The 22,709-nt window shown below is 44.3% G+C and overlaps 1 protein-coding gene across 1 annotated transcript in view; it reads right to left on the minus strand.

Moving 5' to 3' along the window:
- The window catches only part of KCNU1 (potassium calcium-activated channel subfamily U member 1), a 148,132-nt gene that overhangs the window by 15,108 nt on the left and 110,315 nt on the right, over window positions 1-22,709 (minus strand). Inside the window, exons 20-25 of the mRNA XM_062213820.1 lie at window positions 16,111-16,207; window positions 12,456-12,680; window positions 10,569-10,729; window positions 10,330-10,371; window positions 3,257-3,295; window positions 2,350-2,372 (exon numbers count right to left, since the gene is read on the minus strand). Coding sequence (XP_062069804.1) covers window positions 2,350-2,372; window positions 3,257-3,295; window positions 10,330-10,371; window positions 10,569-10,729; window positions 12,456-12,680; window positions 16,111-16,207 — 587 coding nt within the window. The remainder of the gene's footprint in view (window positions 1-2,349; window positions 2,373-3,256; window positions 3,296-10,329; window positions 10,372-10,568; window positions 10,730-12,455; window positions 12,681-16,110; window positions 16,208-22,709) is intronic.

Below are 22,709 nucleotides of genomic sequence, written 5' to 3' on the forward strand. Positions count from 1 at the left end.
AACTGAGGCCACTGTAGAGAGAGTCAAGTTTTCCATTTGTATTATCTATCTGGCTCCAGGCTGCAATTCGCACTCCAATAGGTGGGCTCTGCACATGAACACAACTGGTCATTGTGGGGAGTGAGATGGGAGGCACTGGCTGCCTGCCTCCCTGGACTATTGTTTCAAAAATATGTGTCCAAATAGAGAACAGCAACTGAAAGATAGAGATGCTGTCTGCCCTGCTCGCCCTTCAGAGCTAAGAGAATGCATGCTTATTGCCTGTTACAGAAGATTCTCATTTCCGAAACTCAGTTCCTTATCTGTAAACTCTGGGCAAGTTCTCTCTTAGCTCTTCTTTATGTCAGCCTTTGGGAAGCAGCACTTGAGGATCTAGCACCAAAATGAGGATGCTCTGCTACTGTGGGTAATAAAAAAAAGTTGTTTTTTTTTTTTTTTCTCTCTGACCCTGGGGGCTTCGTCTTCTGGCCAGCATCCACGAGACTTGTGGTTAACTACTTGATTTTGAAGTAGAATAAAGACGTCAACAGCTCACAGATCTTGACATTGCAGTTCTTGATACTATAGATCAAAACAAATCCACTGGACATACAGCTCAGAAGGCGTTTTCACTAAGAATGGATTATTCCCTAATCCCTTAAATTGTTCCTTAATAAATGTGGGGGAAGTGACAGACTAGTGGTATTAATGAATCATTTTCTCCCAAGGACAGCTATATGATTTATAAAAAATGAACAAGATGTGACTAATTCCAACCCACCTCTCCTATGCACTCCCACTTTCCTATCCGTGCGTCACCAACCTTCAACATTCACGAAACTCCGTCCGAATCTTGCTGTGTCATCCTACACCAGTGGCCTCTGCTTTTCCAGTCATTTTCCTGCAGGCCCTGGTATGTTCTGTTCCAAAGTGCTGGCAGGCAAGCTTGCAGCTGCCATGTCAGTATGACCCTGTCCAGTCAGTCAAAGAACAAGTAGTTGAGCTAATTGGCAGGTGAACTGTCAGGCAAATTTGACAAAGGCTGCCTGCTGCCAAAAAGTCTTTGGTTGAACTAAGCCTGGAAGCCCCAAGAGAGTGACCAGATGTTCCTCTGGGCCAGGAGGCAGTTAGCTGATCTCCTCCTAACCATTCTAATGAACAGTTTTCTTCTACTTAACATACTGAGTGTATATATGAAACTTAGGAGCTAGACATGGCCTGAAAGGGAAGAAAAAAATATGTATAAATAAAATCTGAAGCTGGAAGCTACAAGGTTGGGAGGTTGTGGCCAGGATCCAGGGGTCTGAGATGTTCCAAGGTGAATTTGAGGAGCCTCTGCCACAGGATCCAGAGCAACCAAGCTGTGGTCCCACCTGCTACACTGTCACCCCCAGCTCCTGCGGTGTTGGGATCTGCGGATTCCTCTCCAAGTGTCCATCATTCATTTCCAGGACTAATCTATCTCTTCATCTAGTTTGATATACGTCCCACTCAGATTAGATGTTCTAAATCATAAAATGTCCATGAAGCATTTTTCTCTATTACAGCATCAAGTCAAATCACACACCCAGGACTAGCTTTGGAGATCATGTTTGAGTTGTTCAGTCTGTGCTAAAAAAAGACAACACAATGCTGTTCTGTGGTGTCTTCTCCTTTCTCCTCCATTATTGGCAGTAATGAATCCCCACGGGCCTTAATGAGCCTCCAACATCCCCCCTCATGTACAGGGGCAGCTTTCCCTGTATCTCCCTACAGAACTTCCAGCTCCTAGAGCCAATGCAGTCTGGGGAAGTTACATGTTCTTGTTCTGTTATTCCTCTCGGGGGCATTTCCATTTTAGAAGAGCACCACTCAGGCTGGGATTGAGACAATGCAAGGGAGACACCTGGAACTCAGGATGGAAAGCCCTCCAGAGCCAGCACCTCCTCGAAGTCTGCCCTCCAAGCTTTGCAGCCCTCCTGGCTCTCTTCCTGGTCTTGGCTCTGGCACTGCTGCAGGAAAGGAGGAGGCTTGGCTGAAAGTCCCATGATGGGGTAGATAAATCAGGATGGGGAGACCCTGTCTGTCAATCTTCAGATCCAAGTCCCCTCCTGCTGCCCACGACTGAGCCAGCTGCTGGTCTCCCTGCCTTTCCTGGTAACAGGAAAGTAGAAAATGTGGTCTCATTTGTACCCCTGACGCCCAGAGCAGCAGGCTGTGCTGGGCAATGCCACTCGTCAAGGAAGACCCCAGGATAAGATCCAGCAATGACGTACAGCTCTCTGGGCTCCATTCTTGTTCTTCTATCCTTTGGATTCTAGAAAGAACCTGACACGAATTATACTTCAGAAAGATTTCTCCCTTGAATTTTGCTCTTGAAACATGACTTACTCAGTTCGGTGAGGATGGGAATTCTTCGGTATTTTGTTTTCCCGTAGTTTTCATTTAAGTCGGTTGCCACCCGCTCTGTAGACAAAACACAAAAATCAAGGAGAAAAGATGAGAAATACATGCACATTGGCTTGCGGAACTTGACAACGAGGTAGAAGAGCACGTAACTTGTTGCTTTATTTTAGCACTGTTCTCTCATGCCCAAATCCCAAAATCTTTTTTATATTTAGAAAAAAAAAATGTATGCTGGTCATGCCTCCGTCCTTGTTGGGGTTATTTACAGGATCCCTGTGGCTCTCAAAATCCAATGATGCTCAAGTCCTTTGCAGGAAAAGTGTAGCATTGGCATCTGATACACATCCTCCAACATAGTTTAAATCATCTCCAGGTTTCTTATAACACCTAACTCAACGGAGATGCTATGTAAACAGTTGATAACGACAAGGAAAAAAACTCTGCGCACCTTCAGTGCAGATGTAACTTTTTTCTCCAACTATTTTTGGTGGTGGTTGGTTGACTCTGTGATTGTGAAACCCATGGATACAGTATTTGAACCTCCTCAGAAGCTCCTTTGGTGAAGTGGCGGGGGGTGGGGTGGGAGTGGGTGTGTGTGCACACGTGTTCGCTAAACAGCACTTCATGTGAACAGCAACGCCGGCCGAGCGCTCTCAGTGGCTACTTGCTGACATCAGCACTAAGAGTTATTATTCCTGGAGGAGCGGTAGCATTGAGTGAGTAACTGCTTTGTCTGACGGCGACTCATATTGCATCAATTTGCTTACAGAACTCTTGGGAAACTGACTGAATCGATGGCAGTGCCCCGGAAGTGCTTTTGGAGGCCCTGTAGCTAGCTTCCGGTTCCGGTGTTATCTGTCTGACCTCGGGGATCCTCCCTGGCTGCAAGGACTGCTTATGCCTTTTTTTTTTTTTTTTTTTTTTTTTTCTGCTGAGAACTGGCTTCCTCCTGCACTTGGTAAGCTGACTTTTGTCTGGAATGCCTTGTACCCTTGGAAAGACTGGAATGGGAGGTCCCTGAGCTCAGTTTATAGATGATTCTCCCTCTTGCTTTCACCCGTGTGAGAGCTGAGGCGCAACCCTAGCCTTAAACAGGGGTTAGTCATGCAGTGACCTGCGAGTGGAACAGCTTCTTAAAGAAACCTGGCAACAGGGTTTGGGTCTCCTTGTTACAACACTAAAAATGTGCAGGGAGGAGGGGAATAGGAAACCAGGTGCCACTAAAAGACACAATTGTCTCAGTGTAAGTTATGTTTTTAAACTGTTGGTTACTCTTGGAATTTTGCAGAGGATGTTATATAACAGGGCGAAAATATCATGCAAGTTCAAAGTCTACTAGCAGCTAAGACTATGTTGCTTTGGAAGAAAAGGAGAGTGTCCTGTGTTTGGTAAGCCAGGTAATTGGTGGGGGAAGGGAGAATAGGAAGGCAAGTGAATGGAGGTGAGCGGATGTTGGGAAGCCTCTCCAGCAGTAGATAAAGGGAGGATGACAGAGAATCCAGAGATGGGGTGAGAGGAACTCAAAGACGGATTCTTTTTTCCAGAAGGAGTGCTGTGCATTGCAAGATATGACACCTCCCCCATCTCCCCAAGAAATGCAAAGGTACTTCAAAGAGTTCATGGACAATGTGTATTAAAAAAAATCTACGTATGGATTTCAATACTCTTTTTGGATCAAAATAAACATCTTTTAATCCCGTTTTCCCACGAGATTTTTGAAGTAGCCTTGTGTTCAGTAAAAGAGCCACTTGTTAGTGCTGAGTAGAGTTGAATATATTTCTAATATCCATCAAAAAACCTAAATCATGGCAATAGGATAGGACCGGAAGCTCCATGTGAAGAGCCCAGTGCATTTGGTTTATGGTTAGAGCCAGCAGTTGCCCCAGGACTTGATAAAACCTTCAGATTTCAATGAGGAAGCAGAAGCCCAGAGGGCTGAGCGGAGCTGCACAGCTCTTTAATAAGGAGACATACCTGGTTCCCTAGATATATGGCTCATCAGTAAATCCCGCACTTAGACTTTGTTCCCTTTAAAGACTCAGATTCCCATACTGCGGGAAGCTAGGGAGAACCGAGATTCTACTTTATCTCCTGAACTCTGCAAGATGCCTTACCTGCTTGTGCTCCCTCCTACCCCTCTTCCCTCTCTTCCTCGCTCCCTCCCTCTTTCCCTACTTCCCTGCCCCTTTCCTCCTTTCCACAGACATTTAAAAAGCACCTGCTCCACCCTAGGATTGTGGACAGCACCTGCCCATCTATATATCACAAGGTGCAAAGAAAAAATATTTCCAGATAGTGATGAGATTCCACGAAATTCATAAACTTTAGGCAGGGTGGGGAACAGCTGGCCTGCAGGCAGTATAGGACCTGCAAGATCCTTTGTTCTCATTCTGCCAAGGCAGCCACAGGTGGGAACTGAAATTTAGTAAGCATAGAGCAGGCTAATTCTTAAGTTGATGGTTCTGTATGTATAACACGAATGATGTTATAAATATTCAAATGACCCTTGGCAGAAGAAATGCTGCCCGCCCCTGCTTTAGGGGCTAAGGACTGAGGAAGGGCAAGTGACTTGAGATAGGATTGAAAGGGAGGTTTCTCGGATCTTGGAAAGGAGTCCTGGGAGATGAGACCAAACCATCCAAGCACAGGGAATCAGATAAGGGAACCAAGACAGGAAAGAGCCAGTGTAGAGAAAAGAATGTAGCAGAAAATCCAAACTCTCTGTTGACCTGCAGTATCCTATAACTACCACAGATCAACATTGCAGGGTTTAAAGTCGGCCGTTGAGATTGTCTGGTACATATCTGTGACTGTAAGAGCAGTAGGCACGGCAGGAGATAAGAATTCTGTGGCTGTCACATCAGCTCTGTGAATTACGTGTAGTTAGATCGCCTTTGAATACAAGGAATTGCAGCTTCACTTCAAGGTCAACATACCTTTTAAATGATGGATGGGGTTTCACACCCTGACTAATACCACATTCAAAGTCCATGCCTTTGCTTTATAGCCCTTTTAAAATGTGTATGTGTGTGTGTGTGTGGGGGGGGGGTGTTATGGTGTAGTGAGTGGGTTAAACCACCAGTTGCAATGCCAGTATCCCATATGGGTGCCAGTTCAAGTCCCTGCTGCTCCACTTCTGATCCAGTTCTTTGCTAATGCACCCAGGAAAGCAGCAGAGAATGGCCCAAGTGCTTGGGGCCTTACAGCCACAGAAACTCTTGGCTCCTGGTTGTGGCCATTTGGGGAGTGAACTAGCATATGGATGACTCTCTCTCTCTCTTTCTCTCTCTCTTTCTCTCTCTCTGTAACTCTGCTTTCAAATAAATAAAATAAATCTTTAAAATGCATACATATATTTTATAAAATATATTTATTTTCTAAATATATGTATATTTTATATTTTAATATATTTCAAATATTTTACATTCTAAATATAGTTTAATATTGATGGAACAAGGACATAAACCTCAGCCATTCTTGCTCATTGCCCAAAAGATAGATAAACATTGGAATGTATTCCTTGCCCTTGAATCTCAATTGGGTCTCACACCCTATTGTCTTCATGCTTTTATTACTCTTCATGCTTGGGAACTGCTTCATGTTCCCAAGGCCTCGCCTGGTTCCAGGAATTCCCTTCCACCTGCTGCTCCCAACCCCCACCCCCAGCCCTAGACCTCCTAACATATAAAAAGGCCCAGCCTCAGGGGGTCAGGCCTTCTGCCATGAGCTCCATCAGTGTGCAGGTGGGCAATTGGTCACCCACCTCTAAGAATTTATTTTCTCTGAATAAAATCGGTCTGGCTGTAAATTCGTACATTGCTTCCTCTCTATTCTACATCTCTTTTTCTAACATTTATGGTGCCCCGTGTGAGGAGGCACCAATCTGCAACTCTTTTCCTAACAAATATATTTTATATTTTAATGTATTTTAATATTTTATATTATATAGATATGCATTTTAAATATTTATTTTACATATATAGTTATGAGGGTACTTTAAAAGGTTCATGGAAATTGGAATAAAAGATACATTTATTTTGGTGTAAAAATTAAAACGTTATGCACATGAGGGTCTTTCAAAATTTCATGAAAATGTGCATTTTGAAAAAATTGCATAAATTTTAAACTTGTTTTGCAGCAAAATAAGCTTATGTTTTTTTTAAAAAATAATTAATTCTGATTCACTTCCCAAGTGCTCACAACAGTTCATATGCTGAGCTTGGTTGAAGTCAGAGGTAAGAACTCAGTGCAGGTCTCCTACACTGGGGACAGGGACCCAACCACTTGAGGTATTACCTGTTGCCCTTATATACGTTTAGCAGGAAGCTGAAATTGGGAGTATAGAATTCTGGCTCTCCGAGTGGCAACTAATGTTATGCCAAATATCTGTCCTCCAAGCTTGTCATTTAATTCCATTTTCCACAAACTATTTGGTGTACCTGCTACAAGATCTGACATATTCAGTAAAAGATTGAGATCAGTTTCCCTCAATGGAGAAATCCCTCTACAAAGAAATCCACCTTTGACCTTCCCCTTTTCTGGGTTCCAGTTTCCTTTCTAGAAAGAACCTGGAAAATCCAACTTTCGGAGTCCAGTGTTTTAACTGAGTACAGATATTTCAGCACTAGCTGAAGGAGCTGCACTACGTATCTGTTTCTGTTACCCATTGATGGATAGCAACTGCATTTCTGCCTATTACTCCATTCTTCTCTTGTAGAGCAATGGTTAATTTAAGTGTGTGTCAGATCATAGCCTGGGCACATTTTACTAATGTCAATATTTTTGCTACCTAATAGCACACAGTATTATACCTGGAATCTTCCAGCCTGGCAGGGTGCTATTACAAAAGATTGCTTAATTGTAGATTACTACTGTACATTTAAATTTCAGTAGCATATTAAGTTGTCAGACTTAATTACCGTTATATGTTTAGATTATGCCACAGATTATTTAGTTCGGCACCTAGGTTTGCCAACCTGCTCTCCGGGTGACATGACAGGGCAGTAATTAGAGCATTACTGAAAAACCTGGAGTGTTCCGGGGAGATGTCCAGGAGGCCTGGTATTCTTACTGGTCCTTTGGAGAGTCTGCACTCCGCTGTCCCCCGTCTCCCAAGCTCCCTTGTGAATCTGTGTGGAATAGCTGTGGTGGTTTCAGCTTGACTTTGTATGAAAGTTTGTAATGGCTATGAAGATGTGGTAAAACCTGCTGATTCCCCAGGGTTCTCGCCAGATATGCCAGGGCAAAGTCTCCATCCTGATACTATTGACATGGTTTTCCTTTTTGAAGGAGGGAGGGAGAGAGAGAGAGTGAACAAGCCCAAGAGGGAGCGAATCCTGACCATGGGTTCACTCCCCAATGCCCACAGTGGCCACTGCTGGGCTGAAAATTGAATTCACATCTCCGATGTGGGGGTGGCAGGGACCCAATTAATTGAGCCACCCCTGCTGTCTCCCAGGGTCTGCACTGGGGGGAAGCTAGAATTGGCAGCTGGGGTCAGCGATCAAGCCCAGGGGATCCAATGCAGAACACTGGAGTCTTAATCATTAGAATAAACACCCACCCCGCTTCTGTACTGTGTGGAGCTGTCCTGGGTGTGGTAAGAAGTTTAGCAGTGTCTCTCACCTCTACCTGCTAGATACGGCTACCATCCCCTTACCTGTGTCAACCAACAAGGTAATCAAAGGACCTCAGGTGGCAAAATTGCCCCAGATGAGAACCACTGATGTACAGAAAGGGGAAGAAGACTGCCTGCCAGCTAGTCTTCTTTGGATGCTCAGTGTGGAAGATGTTTTCTAGCTCCTGGAAGAATTCCACATCCCTTTATACTTTCAGTTCTTGGGAGGTATTGGCATTTCTGTCTCTCAGGTGGGGTGAAAAAGGAGTATTGACAGGAAGTGGGAAGAAGGATGAAGAGGGCTGGACGGGTTTCTCTGCAGAGTGGGATTTCTGTTTACAAACCCAAGATACATTCCTCTGTTGCCTTTGTAATTGCTGTAATGTATGCATGATGGCCCTTTGCTGTTCATATGTCTACTTGAAATATACTCAAAATAAGACTTTACTAATGGCTTCATACTGGTTAGGCAGACATGGTGACCTTCACCAAGAGCAGAGGTCATCAAAGCCTCTGTGGACCTATATTCCTTCCACACACAAAGGTATGATCCCATTCACCAGGAAATGGCATACGGTCTACACAGTACATTGTTCTCTCAACCGCCTTATATCCTTGGGCAAAAAGCATCTCTTTGTGCTTCGTGTTGACTCCAATACTTTGACATTCCATTCTTTCCTCTTCCCCCTTCTCAATGCTCCCCCACCCCACCCTATCCCTCCTCTTTCTCCTTCAACCAAACCAGTCAATTGCACCTTTCACGGAACCTTACTGGCCTGTGCCAGAGTACCTGACACACTACACAAAACCAACACATTTCCGTTAAATGAAGGAATGCTGAAAAGTGTTAGATACAAAGGAAACTAGAATTAGAATCATAGGTTTCTGTCTCTCTAGCCTATACAGGAGGTGAGGTATAAAAAATAACAGTGGTGGGAAGGACTGCTCACACGACGTACCATTAACTCCACGGCTTGTGGTGCAGTCAGTTCATCCCAGGATTTTTGTGTGCACATTTTCGTTTGTACAGGGATGATTTTCCCTTTAAAGTGGATACTTCTCTGTCCAGTTATGGCAAGCTGCAAGCCCGCACGTAAGTGCGTGCACACATAAATCGTGCATGAACCTGGGCAGTGGCCCTTGTTGCCAAGCTAAGGATTCGTGTGGCAAAACACAACAGCATGTTTGTGGATCCTCCGGTTTTTCAGAAAAGGCGAACTCACACCTCCTCAGACTGGCTTTGCCCGGCACGTTGTCATCCATGAAGAGCCTTGGTATTTGGTCTGCTTTGCAGAACGCCGTGACACCCTGGGTACTGGGCCGGGTTTGGTTGCTTAGTGGGGGTGTGTCTAATCCAGCGGCTGGCTTAGCTCACCTACCAGAGATTAGATTATGCCTTTATTCCTTTGTCCCAAGGGCCTTGTATTTCCTGCCTGGCAACAGCGTCTGGGAGTCACAGAGAGTTCCCTGGGTTTCCTGACTTGACTCATGAACGTTTCTGTCCACCACCATAATCACAGACAGCCTTTCATTCTGAACTCTCCAAGTGCGTGCAGAGTGGCACAGCTGTGGTCAGCAGCAATGCAGCCTGCGGACCAAGGTTGCACCTGACCTTGATATAGATCTGTCATCCTCCAGGGAACTGGAGAGACCCAAGGGATTCCAATCCTGCTCACTTTGGGTTTTGGGAATTGAAAATCTGCTTATATACAGAAAAGTCTTCGCTAATTGTACTTTCACATTAGGTTAGGTGATTGGTAGTCAATTTTTAGAAACAGACTAATATATAAGCCTTTTCCCATTTGGAGGGGAAGAAAAAATGCAATTTGGTAGTAAGAATGAACCTCGGGCATATTTTGTGGCCAGTGTTCCCCACTGGAGTCCAGCTCAGTGGTTCATTTACTTCAAGTCAATAGCTGTTTGTTAAGCATCTACTAAGTGATAGTGACTGTGCTACACGCTGCAGGGAATCCAGAGGAGAGAAAGACAGGGTGGCCCCCATTCTAAAGAGATTGCTACTTCTCTGTCACCATTTCTTTCTAATCAGAAGCTAAAATATGACCTGTTTAGTCTATTGAAGTTACAAGAGTCCTTAGAGGTAATCTTCTAAAATACATACATTGAAAGTGCCTTGAAGAGTAAATGAGAATTATAGTTCATCCTCTCATGAAACTAAGAACTCTAACTTAAACATCTGTAAGATCCAATGAGAATTGATTAATAATAATACCTCTTATTCATGATAACGCACTGTGTTTACCTATATTTGATGAATAATAATAGCGCTTAGAATTCTTCGACTGTGTTTTCTAAAATAGGAAGACAATATGATGTGCAACTCCATTTACAGAGAGGGTTTCGCATTTGACTTAGAATTCCAGGGTACTAAACTATGGGCTATTACAGCATTATAGTCCTGTTACAGGATTGTCAAGAGCCATGTGGACTCGTAAAGGACATCAGGCTCACCCTCTTTCTCCCCCACCGGTAAAGTACTTTCTAGAAAAGCTATCCTTTCCCTGCTTCCATGCTGCCTGGCGTCTTCCTGCCAGGGGTGTTGATCTGACCTGACGCAGCGTGGGCACACGAGCCAATGCGCAGGGATCTGATGTTGAGGGTGGCCATGATGGTCTCCGTGTCTACCAGCGTCTGGCTACTGGATGGCTTGGAGGGGGGGGATAGGATGGCGCACATGGAGCAGTACTCAATGTTAGCCACGTGCAGGTCCGCGGTGTAGAGTGCAGATCCCTAAGGAAAGAAAACCGGGCAGGGGAGGGGTTTGTCAGCTGGGGGGATTTTGTTTCATGGCTCAGGGGTGGTGGCTGAACGATGCGACTTTTTCTGAGCTAAAGGCTCTCCAGCCTTCCCTGGCTTGATTTTTCTAACTTTACTTAGCTGGTGTCTGACTCAGTTAACTTTATTGTTTGCTAATATCTTAGTGCCAGTACATCTCACAGACCCTTTCCTGAGAGCAAAGTTGGAGGAGCCCAAGGAGGATGAGCAGTGAGGAGCACAGATCTGTTTAGATGACTCAAGTGGGAGCAGAGAAACTGAGTCTGGCTGACAGTGGCGAGGAGAAAAACTTGCAGAAAAGAGATCTAAAGAAAAGTGTCGCATCCTCACTCCCTTACCAGCAGCCCAGACAACTTGTCTTCTCTGAGTTAACAGGCACTGGGGCAGTTGTGTCTTTTGTTTGTTGAAGAAACAGGGAGAGTTCTGGTCTCACCTTCAGGTTGCTTGGAGGCCTGAGCAATTCCTAACATTTGCTGGCTTCCGGCCATTTTCCTTCCTTCCTTTTTATTGGCTGAAGCACCAAGAATGCTACAAGGGGACTTTATGGTGGCTTTTAAAAAAACAATTGTGATTTGCTCTTTGATAGAATCATTTGTGAGGTTTGAAAAATACTCCTTACCCATTGCCCATATTATCTCATGAAAAGGCAAATGCTCCAGTGGATTTCACTGTGCACATCATGAACTTTCCATCCAGGGAAATGGAGGCACAGACTGGGCCACAGGTCCATGAGAGCCCAGGAAAAATATAACTGCAATTGCAATGCTGCGTGTATATAGAAAGCTCCCATCTTAGTATCTTTTCTGTCACTTATCACATCATAGCACAGACTGGACAATTTGTAATTCAGAAATCTGATTTATTTCTCACAGTTGCAGAGGTTAGTTGTCTGAAGTTGAAGGCCACATCTACCAAAGGCCTTCTTGCTGCAAGCTAACAAGGCCAAGGCATCACGTGATGGGAGAGCATGTGCAGGAGATGGGGGGACAACCTCCCCTTCTCCTCAGAGACCCCCTCCTGTGATAACTCACCCCTCTCCTGTGACAAGGGCACTGACCCACTCGTGAGGGCAAGGTCCTGTGACATAATCACCTTGTGGAGGCCCTGCCTCGTAACCCTGTTACCATGGCAACTAAGTTTCGACTTGCATTTTGGAGGGGCCATGGAAACCACAGCAGGTGCATTTCTCAAAAAGGTCAACCAAAGCCCATCTTTTCATACATCTGACAGAGAATATGTGGTGATGTGTGTTCTGTATAAGATGTCGCCAGAAAAGATGTGAACGTTAGTGAGCGGAGGCATTTGGTTTGGCCAGTAAGTGAGATTCAGACTCAGAAATACAGAGCATAAAGCCCCCAAAACATGGTGGTGTGAATACAAATGCAGGACCCATACCACTTAGATTTAGATCCTACAGTTGCCCTGTAATCTTGGACAACGTATTTGTTCCATGCTTAAAGTTCCAAGTCTTTAATACCTACCTTGTTGGGTTATTTGAGGATACATGAATTCATGCATACCTCCTTACCTGTCTATCTGGGTAGATTTATAAAATATCCAGAACAGTTTCTGATCCTCAACATGTACTATGGAATGGCAAGCTGTTATTATGATCATCAGTGCTAGTAGGGTTAGTATCAGTAGCATTATAAATATTCACGGTTCCATGTGGGAGACTTACAGGCATAACATATATCTGGGGAAAGTTCCGCAGAAAGCGCCACTCTCTCTGCATGTAATCCAGAGACCCGATGAACACAATGTCCTTCAGCTCCCTCCGGGTGTAGTTGCTCGCTCGCAAAGGCATCACAAAGTTCCGAAGCCCCATCAAAGCCGAATGGGTGTCTCCAAAGACACATGCGACAATGTGGTTCCGAAACTCGTGCTTTGACTTATCCGTGCGTTTCTAAGGATAAGCATGTTAGAACGTGGTCACTTTGGTACGGGAGATGACAGCCCCTGCAGAGCTCTCTTCTTTCCCACCTCCACCTCTTCAAGGTGTCTCCACAGCAGTATTTTCATAACAGAATTTTGCAAATTGCTTATAAATAAAAAGAACTTATGCATAAGCGGTGTAAGTGGTGCAATCATAACTTTGATTCTTTTTGAGTTGTTCTGCCATCTTTTGCTTTTTACTTTTTGACTTTTTCTTTTATTTGCTTTTTAATTTTCTAGTAGCCTGGATCAACATCATGACTCAGGGTGTGAAATCATTGAGCCGTATGGGGAAAATGTTTGATTTCCATGACTTATTTTAGCCTTGCAAGAATCACTAAAAAACTAAGATATTACAAATTCTATTGCTAAACATACGTTTTATGGGCGGTCCTAAAATTATATTAAGTTGTGTAATGTGTTGCAGTATTCAGTGGGTCTCCATGCATTACTTTGAACTGCAGCCCTTTTATGGGTCAAAAATGGCAACCTGATATGGTTCAACCTGATCCACTGAACTGATTGAATAGACTCTTCAATCAAGGAAATTCACTGTGTATACAAAAGAAATCAGAAGGCTATAACAATTCCATTGATCCAAAACATTTGAATATGTCTCATACTAAGTATCTCAATACTAATACATCTCCCTTGTATTTCCAAGCTGCAAACTATATATATGAAATATTTAGATTAGGGTTCCCCCATATTCACAGGGCTCATAAAAATAATAAATATAACTTAAGAATGATTTTCCTGTAGGAAACGTATTGTAAACCCGTCTGATTCCTTTGGGGAATGGACCAATGCCATTAGGATGTAATAAAAATAGCACCCAAGTTGCAGTGGGAAGATTTGATTTTGTATTCTTATTCTATCCTTCTTTTATGACTGAGTAAATTATTTAACCTTTCTAACTTTCACATTGCTATGTTTTAAAAGATTACAAAAACTTAATTTATTGTGAAAAGGAACTAATAAATTGAAAATATTGTACACAGCACCCATCATATTCTTGGATTCTACATTTCCAGATTGAAGCAACAGAGGATTGAAAATAAGTGAAAACTGACATCGTGTCCGTTCTAAACACAGATAGACTTTTCTCCCCTTGCCATCGTTCCCTGAATGATATAGTGTAACAGCCATTTCCACTGAACTTACATTCTAATAGGTATTATAAGCAATCTAGACATGATGTAATGTATCCAGGGGAATGCACATAGAGTGTAAGCCAATATTGCACCCTTTTAGATAGGGGACTTGTGCTTCTGCAGATTTTAGTGTCCTTGGGGAGTTTTGAGACCTGGATAACTATGTTCAACTCATTAGCGGCTGTTCAATAACTTAATCAAGTCTGAATCTTATTGAATTCCTAGCTTTTCAAAGAAGAACTCCTGGAAGCTGGTAGAGAAAAAGTGAAATGGACTTTGCAAATAAGAGCATCAGCGTCTTCTGCATTCCCAGGGACATACAGTTTTAGAATATTACTTGTGGATCTCTGGTGTTTCCGAATGCCAGTTCATGCGTAGGATAAATAATGTGCTTCTACCAAGCAGGGGTTGGCACAATCTAGCAGGATGAATAAGTAACGTCTGACATCTCAACAATTAAAGTTGATCAAATTAAGCATATCCTGGGAAATATTCGCTTGCTAAGCCAGGGGATCTCCTTGTGAGCGGGAATAAAGATACTTGTCTAGAGAGCTTTCCTAGACAGTGATATGAATCTTAACCAGATCTATTAAAGAATTGTCTCTAGCTAATCTGATTAGCTTTAACTTGAATAATGAAGCCCCTAATGGTATTTAATGTAACGTGCCTGAAATCCAACAACTGTTCTTGTGAGTAGAGCTAAACAATTAAAAACAAGATCTATGGCAGAATGCACTGATGGGCACAGCTAGAGAGGCAATTTCTCCAAGAAACTGGCACAGAATTGCCTCCCAATTAAAAGAGATGGTGCCTTTTGGGAGAAGAGGAGGATGTGCTATTTGTTCAAAGTAACTTAAATCAACTGTTTCCACTTGACCCTTCTGCACACAAAATCAAGTTCAAAGACTCTCTGAATTTTGCAATGTAGACGTTCCTCCCACGGGGACATGTTTCCAAACTCTTAGCATTTCTAAAACCAGAAGCTATTACTTAACTTCATGACTCAGCTGCTGTCCTGAGGTATATCTCACATGAAGCATCATAGGGGAAACATCTATCATAGAGTCCTGTGTCTCTGCCCAACACACATGGTCCAACAAAACATCTGCTGGTGCCATTGCTTGGCCTTTGGGATGCTCCTTATGCACCCAACTTCCCAATCTTTCTGAAGATTTGCCTCCCCTGTGTGGTTTTCTGCTCAACAGATATTTATTTTGTGTACTTTAGCATAAGACAGAGTTGCTAAAATGGTGAATTTCAGTAACCCTAATAGTTTTCCTGTTGATATGACAGCTCTGACAGTTTTGTGCTTCTGATCCAATGATTGATCATCATTTTGCAAAGAAACTGGATCACATTCTGTCAGGACACTGGCACGGAGCCAAATGATGGTGTGTGTGTGTGTGCATGTGTGTGTTATAGAAAAACATAAACTATTTTTGCAAAGTGAGAAATGATGATGAGTATTATTAATCATTATTATTATCTACAATTAGCCAGAGATGAGAAAATTACATAGGGTTCACCCAACATGAAAGCAGTCATTGTTATTAGTTGCATTTACCAGCTACTGCTTGCAAAGAAACCACTGAGATTACAGTTGAGTTTTTAAATCTGGCAAAGAGCATGCATGGGGATCCAGAAAACAGGTGTCGGAGCCTGGATTAGGAGCCCAGGCTTTTGAAATCCCGGTTGCTGGCATTTCAGAGAGAAGAGGCAGGGACAGGACATACCCATGTTGTATGAGGCTGGGAGCACTTAGGAAACACATTCCTGGTTAATGCATTAAATATAAATAGAGCTTTACGGAAAAGCCCGCTTTAACTACAAGAAGAAATCCAAATTTTAAAACCAATAAATTAGGGAAATGTACATTTACTTTAAAGCAAAGACTAGAAAGCCCTTGGAAACAGTAAGGTTCCTGGGTGCTTTTACATCCATTAGATTTACTAGCAAAGTTTCAGACGAGCATGGCTTTGCAAACTGAGTTGGCTAACAGGGTGAGGGAGGGAGGAAGCAGCTGAGGACATCTCTTTGCCTTTTAACCCCCTGCAATGCTGCTCACAGAGTCTCTGTCAAATGCTACACGTATTGCACATCATTCATCCAGCTGGGGAGCTAAGAGTTTTTCCTTCCAAATTCACAGTTGACAAAGAGAAATGGCAGGTGCTCCTGACTAGCTGAAACGCATAATTTAACCCAAGAGGTGCTTTATGTTGTTGTGAGCTTTGGTGAGACATCACTTACCAAAATCACCTTGTCCAGAGGGGTGGCTTTGCACCAGTGGAACATGCCGCTGCTGTCGAGCTGCTCAGAGTCCTGGTCCACATCACACAGGAAAGTCCTAGGCAGAGAGAATACAGAGTTCGTCTGAGAATGTGGGGCTCCAGTGTAGCAAAGCCAAGATGGGGAACTCATCAGAGCCCCGGGCCCATGGTGGAGAACAACAGCAGAATGACTTCCGGCCCGTGCAACTCAGGAATAAATGAGTCTGAATGGGCAGACTGCATCATGGTTGAAGAGTCTTAGCACTTTGAGCTAAACCCATACTGGCCTCTCTTTTCAACTTAGAACATATGTGCCTTGAAAGTACTTACGTCTGCTCTTAACTTTGCTGGTGGCGGGATTCTAGGGTGGAAATCGTGAGCAAGTTTTGGACACCTCCATAGAGAACTGACCAGGCAGTGAGAGAGAATTCATGGATGATATCTCTGTACTTAGCCTATGCCCCCACCCCACCCCAAATATACTTCTTCCTTATATATGCTTTGCCTTGGAGTCCCTGTTGGAACATCCTTACTTACTAAATGCACTTTGCATTCTTCACAGCTCCCATCATGGACCTGCGTTTGCATAGCCTTTGCTCCAATCCTCATCTAGGTCTTGGCAAAGCCCTCCATGTGGTCACCCCACACTGCTGTTAGGCACAAGGCTGTTTTGCAATATAGTCAATCACGAAAAATCATTGGATGACCTTTCAACAAAAAGTCATGCAAATCCTAAGGAATGCACATTTGATCTGGGGGCAACATGGGAGATCCCTCAGAATCAGAGAAAGTTCAGGATTAGAAATGTCATAGATACATGCAGAGAATCCAGACTGAGGTGGCCAAAGCAACTGCAGAATCTCAGGGTGTCTAACGCAGCTCACCCGCACTGTTTTCAGGGATCTTCAAAGAGTTCATGGAAAATGCGTATTATGAAAAAAACTATGCATGGATCTCTAAATGTGTTTGATCCAAAATAAACTTATCTTTCAATTCCACTTTTTGCCATGAACTTTTTGAATTCCCCTTGTATTTCACGCAGGTGAACAGGCATCAACTGCACACACTACCTGGTGCTTCTACCATCTTCTGGCCACAACACCTGGGTCAGGTGTCCCTCTCATTAGGCGGGGTTGAGAGAGCAACTGGACAATCAAGCCTAGATGTTGAATTGCCATTGGCTCAAAGTGACATAGAGTATTGCTGCTCATATCTCATTGGGCGGAGCTAGTTGTGTGGCTCCTGCTAACTTTAAGAAGGTTGGGGAACATGGGAAGTAATTGACATATTGGGTGAGCATTTGTCTCTGCCAGAGACTTTTAATGATACAAGTCAAAGAGCTAACAAATTGTAAAGCCAGCAGTTCAATATAATGCTGAGGTTGAGGTTAGCAGTTCTCGTGATAGCCAGTTCTTTCCTTCCTGTCTAAACGGATAATTAGATGGAGCCACGTGACCAGTTCGGTTCAGTGATACATGATTTCAGTGCTGGTGGAGGCAAAGAGGGGCCCCCTGTGATTCTTCAGCCTGTCTTCCAGCCTGGGTACCTGCATGTTTCTGTGCCTGTTTGACCTGTGCCGTGTAGCGTGAACGAGAAACAAACCTTCATGGTGCTAAGCTGCCAGGATTTCATGGAGATTGCCGTAGAATAAATGCACCTTCTAACCTTTCCCCCCAAAAAAAACATCTTCCAAGGCATGTTAGTAACTGGAGAAGTCCTGAGGAAATGTTTTCTTTAGTCCAATAAAGTCGTGGGGGAAATGGCTCCATGTGGAGATTCACATGGTGCTTTAGGGTAGGAAAGGTTCTGAAAAGTCTTGCAATCAAGACATCTTTTAAGAATTGTATAATCCAGTGTGCCAGAAACGTATCTGGCCACAAAAGCTTTACTTACTTGCCTATATGCTTGCTTGTTGTATTAGTTTGTTTACATATTTCAAAATATCTGTCACTATCTCCCAGAACTCTTTTTGGAGCATCTTGTGCTATGTCTCCCTTCATGTGTATTCAGCCTTGGCAGCTCATGACAGCTCTCTCCTAGGAGAAATACATCCTATTGCTCTTCATGTTGAAAGATCAGGGGTTCCCTCTGTGACTTAAAGCACCTTGTTACTCAACACCTGATCTGAAGACTCATTCCTACACAATGATGAGCAATGTTGAGTTCCTCAGTCAACCTCACTTCTGCATGGCTATCTTGATGCATTTTTTTCAGAAGAAAGAAATGACTCAAAGTAAGGTGCAAGTGTCGGACCTAAACTAACAGGTCAGAGAGGACAGAGGCAGAGAAGCCAGGGTAGGTGGAGAAGGACTTGGAAAAGCCAAGAAGGTGATTTCCTCCCAGCATGGGCCCGGGTCTTGATAGAATCTTTTATCGTCTGCACTCACGACCTGCCTATAAATTTAGTGGATTTAGTGGATTCTAGTCCTTTAACTAGCTGCAAGATGTTGTAACATCCGCCTTGAGGTCAGCTTGACCGAAATGCCTTGTTCACGCTGATTAACATGCCACAGGGTAGTTTAAGTACCCATTAATCATGAGTCCCAACCCCGAATTCTGAGAGTACCCCTGGCTCTCAACAGCACCAGTCAGGACCATGGTAATGGCTGTGTGCCAAGCCCAGGGGGTGGGGCTCAACAGGGTGCACACCCCCAGTGGGAGCATGGTTTCAACTTTATCAGGATCTGGGGACCTGGCTGTTTTGTTTGTTCATAGAACCCTGTTTGTCTCCATAAGTAAGTAGCTTCCTAGACATCGGTCCCACAGAACTGATGTTAATACTATGAACCCAAAGTTGGTGGTGGTTGTCTTTTGTGGACACTTTGAAAATCGTTTGGAAATTGCTGTCTGACTTCAAGGGGGTGGCCTTCTGCTCTCCTCCCTCAGCACCCAGGCCACAGCTACTGCTCCTCCTCCCCTTCCTGCCACTTCCTTCTGCATGTTCCCCCCGACTCCTGCTCCTTCTCCACTCTCCACACCCCCCAAGAAGAATGAAGAGTCCTTGGTGTGTGATAATTGAGTGCCCCTTTGGCAACTGGAAGGTGATCGTCTCTCAAGCACATTTTCATCACTTGACTCTGAATAGCAAATCAATCACTGTACACTCTTGTGTCATAATGAAAGCATGATCTATGTATACAAGCTGTCACGGACAACATCTTTCTTCATTCTGATGTTATGGAAAACAGCTATGCCTTAGAGGAAACACCTGTTGGAGACCTGCATGAAAGAGAAGGCTGGGGGAGACCCACTTCATCATAAAGGCATCCATCTGGTGTCCTTGCCAAAGCGAAACCTCATGCAATTTAGATCACCCCTTGACGAGCTCCCTGCTTCCATATGCTTCGCAAATGACATGCTCCCCGCAGAAATATACCTTCCCAAAGAGACTACGAAATCATCTGTGAGAAGGTTCAGCGCTAGCAGCCCTAGATCGAGGATTCAAGGAATAGAACATCAAGGCTGATGCTGTTGGAGGAAAAGGAGCCATGCAGCACCATCCAGACTGAAAAAGAAAAGCCATACCCTGACCACGGGTCTCTTGGCTGTGTTGGCTATGGGTGGGAGGCTGGCAAGGAGTGTGTGGGAGTTTTCCGGGCTGGTCCAGAGCAGAACATGCTGGGGATGAAGGTGAAGTTGTTCCCTGGTTACAAGACAAGCGGTTTCCTGCCCAGGCAACCGTGTGGTACTTCTGCCTGTGAGCATCCAGCCGGTATTGGACCTTGAAATGTCCTCAGGGCCAGGTGTCCAGCTTCCATCTTTAGAAATGAACAGGCCAAATGAAAAGAGCTTTGTCAGCTAGTCCATTTGTGGACTGCAGTGTCTCCAGCTTTCTTCTCCGATGACTGCTTTGCTTTGAGCTGCTTCAGAGTGTGTGCAGCCATTGTCTTGTGAGCACACGGTTGGACTTGTCCCAGCTAGGCAGGCGCGCTCTCTCTTCCCTGTCTTCTGGAACAATACTGAATGAACATTTGTTCTTCCTTGCTCATAGCAACTCAGCCTGCCTAAACCTATCACTTAGGAAAATGCAAGCGATGGGCCATGTGTCTTTAGTTTCCCATGGTGCACCTGAGAGAGCCAACCATGCAGGAAAACTAAGAGGCCAGAGTAGGTTTCACGGGACCAGGTCAGAGCATGGTTTCCCAGATTTGACTCAGATAATCCTTGAAGATCACCTGCCAATGGATGAGACCCTTTACTGCTCCCGGTGCCTGTTAGAAAGTCTATTCAGCATCCGCAGTTCCTTTTGTTGCTTTTAAGGGCCTCGTTTTCAGTTGTGTTCATAAATCCTGGCTTCGGACCTCCAGAAATCTCCTTAAAACTCCACAGGAAGCTTGTAAATTCTGAGCAGAGAGTTTTCTGTCCTGAATATAGAGCTATTAATACTTTTATTTATTTATTTTTTTTGCTTCAGGACATGAGTTACACAAAAATAACAAGTTTCATAAAATCTTGGCACAAGGAGAAGGCCAAGTTTCTGACCAAGTTTTGGGCAGGAGAGGAGGATGTGTTTGTCCAGGAGTTTCAGTGACCTGCTTGGTTCAATCGTTGGAAAACCCACTGCCGCAATCTCATAAAAGTGTCCAGTGGCTACCAAAAGGTGGACAGGACCTCTTCAAGCCTGGGAAGCCTTTAATGGTACTGAGAATTTTGCATCTTGAAGGCAACAGCTGCCTTCTCTCCATTGATTTTGTATAGAATAATAAGGCTTTACAGCTCATAATTGTCTTGAAAATATTTATTGTCTCTTTTGACAACCACTTATTGTGATATGGAGACAAGGAAAAATCACCCAGCTTGGGTGTATAAGGGTGGATTGTGTATCAGTGCCTCCCACTCTTTCCTGCTCCATGATATTTCTCTCTTTCTCACACACACACACACACACACACTCACTCACACACTCACATACACACACCTGTAAGCCTGCACACATACCACAGTCAGATATTAGAATCTGAGTCTAATCTTCCTGGCCACATCATGACATCGTTTTCTGGGTTTAATCTGCTTGTCATTTCTTCATTACAAGGCTTTATTTTTACCTTGTAGAGAAACTTAAAGTTTAATAAAGCAGACGTCGTTGTATAATACTTTTTTCCTCCAGGAACCAGCATCTGAGCAAGCTAAGAAAGATCCTGTGATCGCCAAGAAATATTCAGGGCCAAGTGGCGATGGAAGAACCTTGGAGGAAGAGGGCACGGTGCCCTGTGCCTGTTGGAAAGGCCTCTGGCCTCTACTCGTGTTACCAAGAGTGGGAAGCGGGCACCAGGCTCTGTGCTGCCATGCGTCAGCTTCACCAGACATCTCTGCAGATTCTCCTTTACTGGGTAGGATGGAGAAAGCCTGCCATCATATCTCTTGGGACATGGTGTATGAAGCTATTGCAAAAAGTTGGGGAGGGAGGTGGCGTTGTGACAGAGTGGGTAAAACTGCCACCTGCGACACTGGCATCCCACATGAGTGCCAGCTTGTAACCCAGATGCTCCACTTTCTATCCAGCTCCCCGATAACATGCCTGGGAAAACAGCGGAAGATGGCCCAAGTACTTGGGACCCTGCCAGCCACATGGGAGACCTGGAAGAACTTTGGCTCCTGGCTTCGGTCTGGCCCAATGCTGTTTGTTGGAACCAGCAGATGGAAGAGCTCTCGCGCTCTCTCTTTCTAACTCTATCTCTCTGTCTCTATCTCTGTCTCTCCTTCTTTCACTTTAACTCTGCATTTCAAATAAATAATAAATAAAATCTTCAAAGAAAAACTTTGTGGAAAAAGAGAATAAAAAGATAAATTTATTTTGATGCAGATTTTTTTGAAATCCATATGTAATTTTTTAAAAGATTTATTTATTTAGGCCAGCACCGCGACTCACTTAGCTAATCCTCCACCTGCGGTGCCAGCACCCCGGGTTCTAGTCCCAGTTGGGGCGCCAGATTCTGTCCCGGTTGCCCCTCTTCCAGGCCAGCTCTCTGCTGTGGCCCGGGAGTGCAGTGGAGGATGGCCCAAGTCCTTGGGCCCTGCACTCACATGGGAGACCAGGAGGAAGCACCTGGCTTCTGGTTTTGGATCGGTGCAGTGCGCTGGCCGTAGCAACCATTTGGGGGGGGGTGAACCAACAGAAAGAAGACCTTCTTCTCTCTCTCTCTCTCTCTCTCTCACTGTCTAACTCTGCCTGTCAAAAAAAAAAAGAGATTTATTTATTTATTTATTTGAAATGCAGAGTCAGAAAGGGAGAGAGAGAGAGAGAGAGCGAGCTTCTATCCGCTGGTTCACTCCTCAAATGGCCACAATGACCCAGGCTGAGCCAGGCTAAAGCCAGGAGCCAGGAGCTTCATCTGAATCTCCCACATAGGTGTGGGGCCCAAGCACTTAGACTATCCTCTGATGCTTTCTTAACCCTAAGGGAGCTGGATCAGAAGTGGTGCAATTGGGACATGAAGCAGTGCCTGTATGGGATGCTGGCATCGCAGGCAGTGGCTTAACCCACTGTGCCACACCTCCAGCCCCTGGATTTCTAAACATTTTTTTCGACCAAAATAAACATGTTTTATTCCACATTCTATGACTTTGCAGTTTGGATGT

Source organism: Lepus europaeus, chromosome 16 (genome assembly GCF_033115175.1).
Source record: "Lepus europaeus isolate LE1 chromosome 16, mLepTim1.pri, whole genome shotgun sequence".
Lineage (NCBI taxonomy): Eukaryota > Metazoa > Chordata > Mammalia > Lagomorpha > Leporidae > Lepus > Lepus europaeus.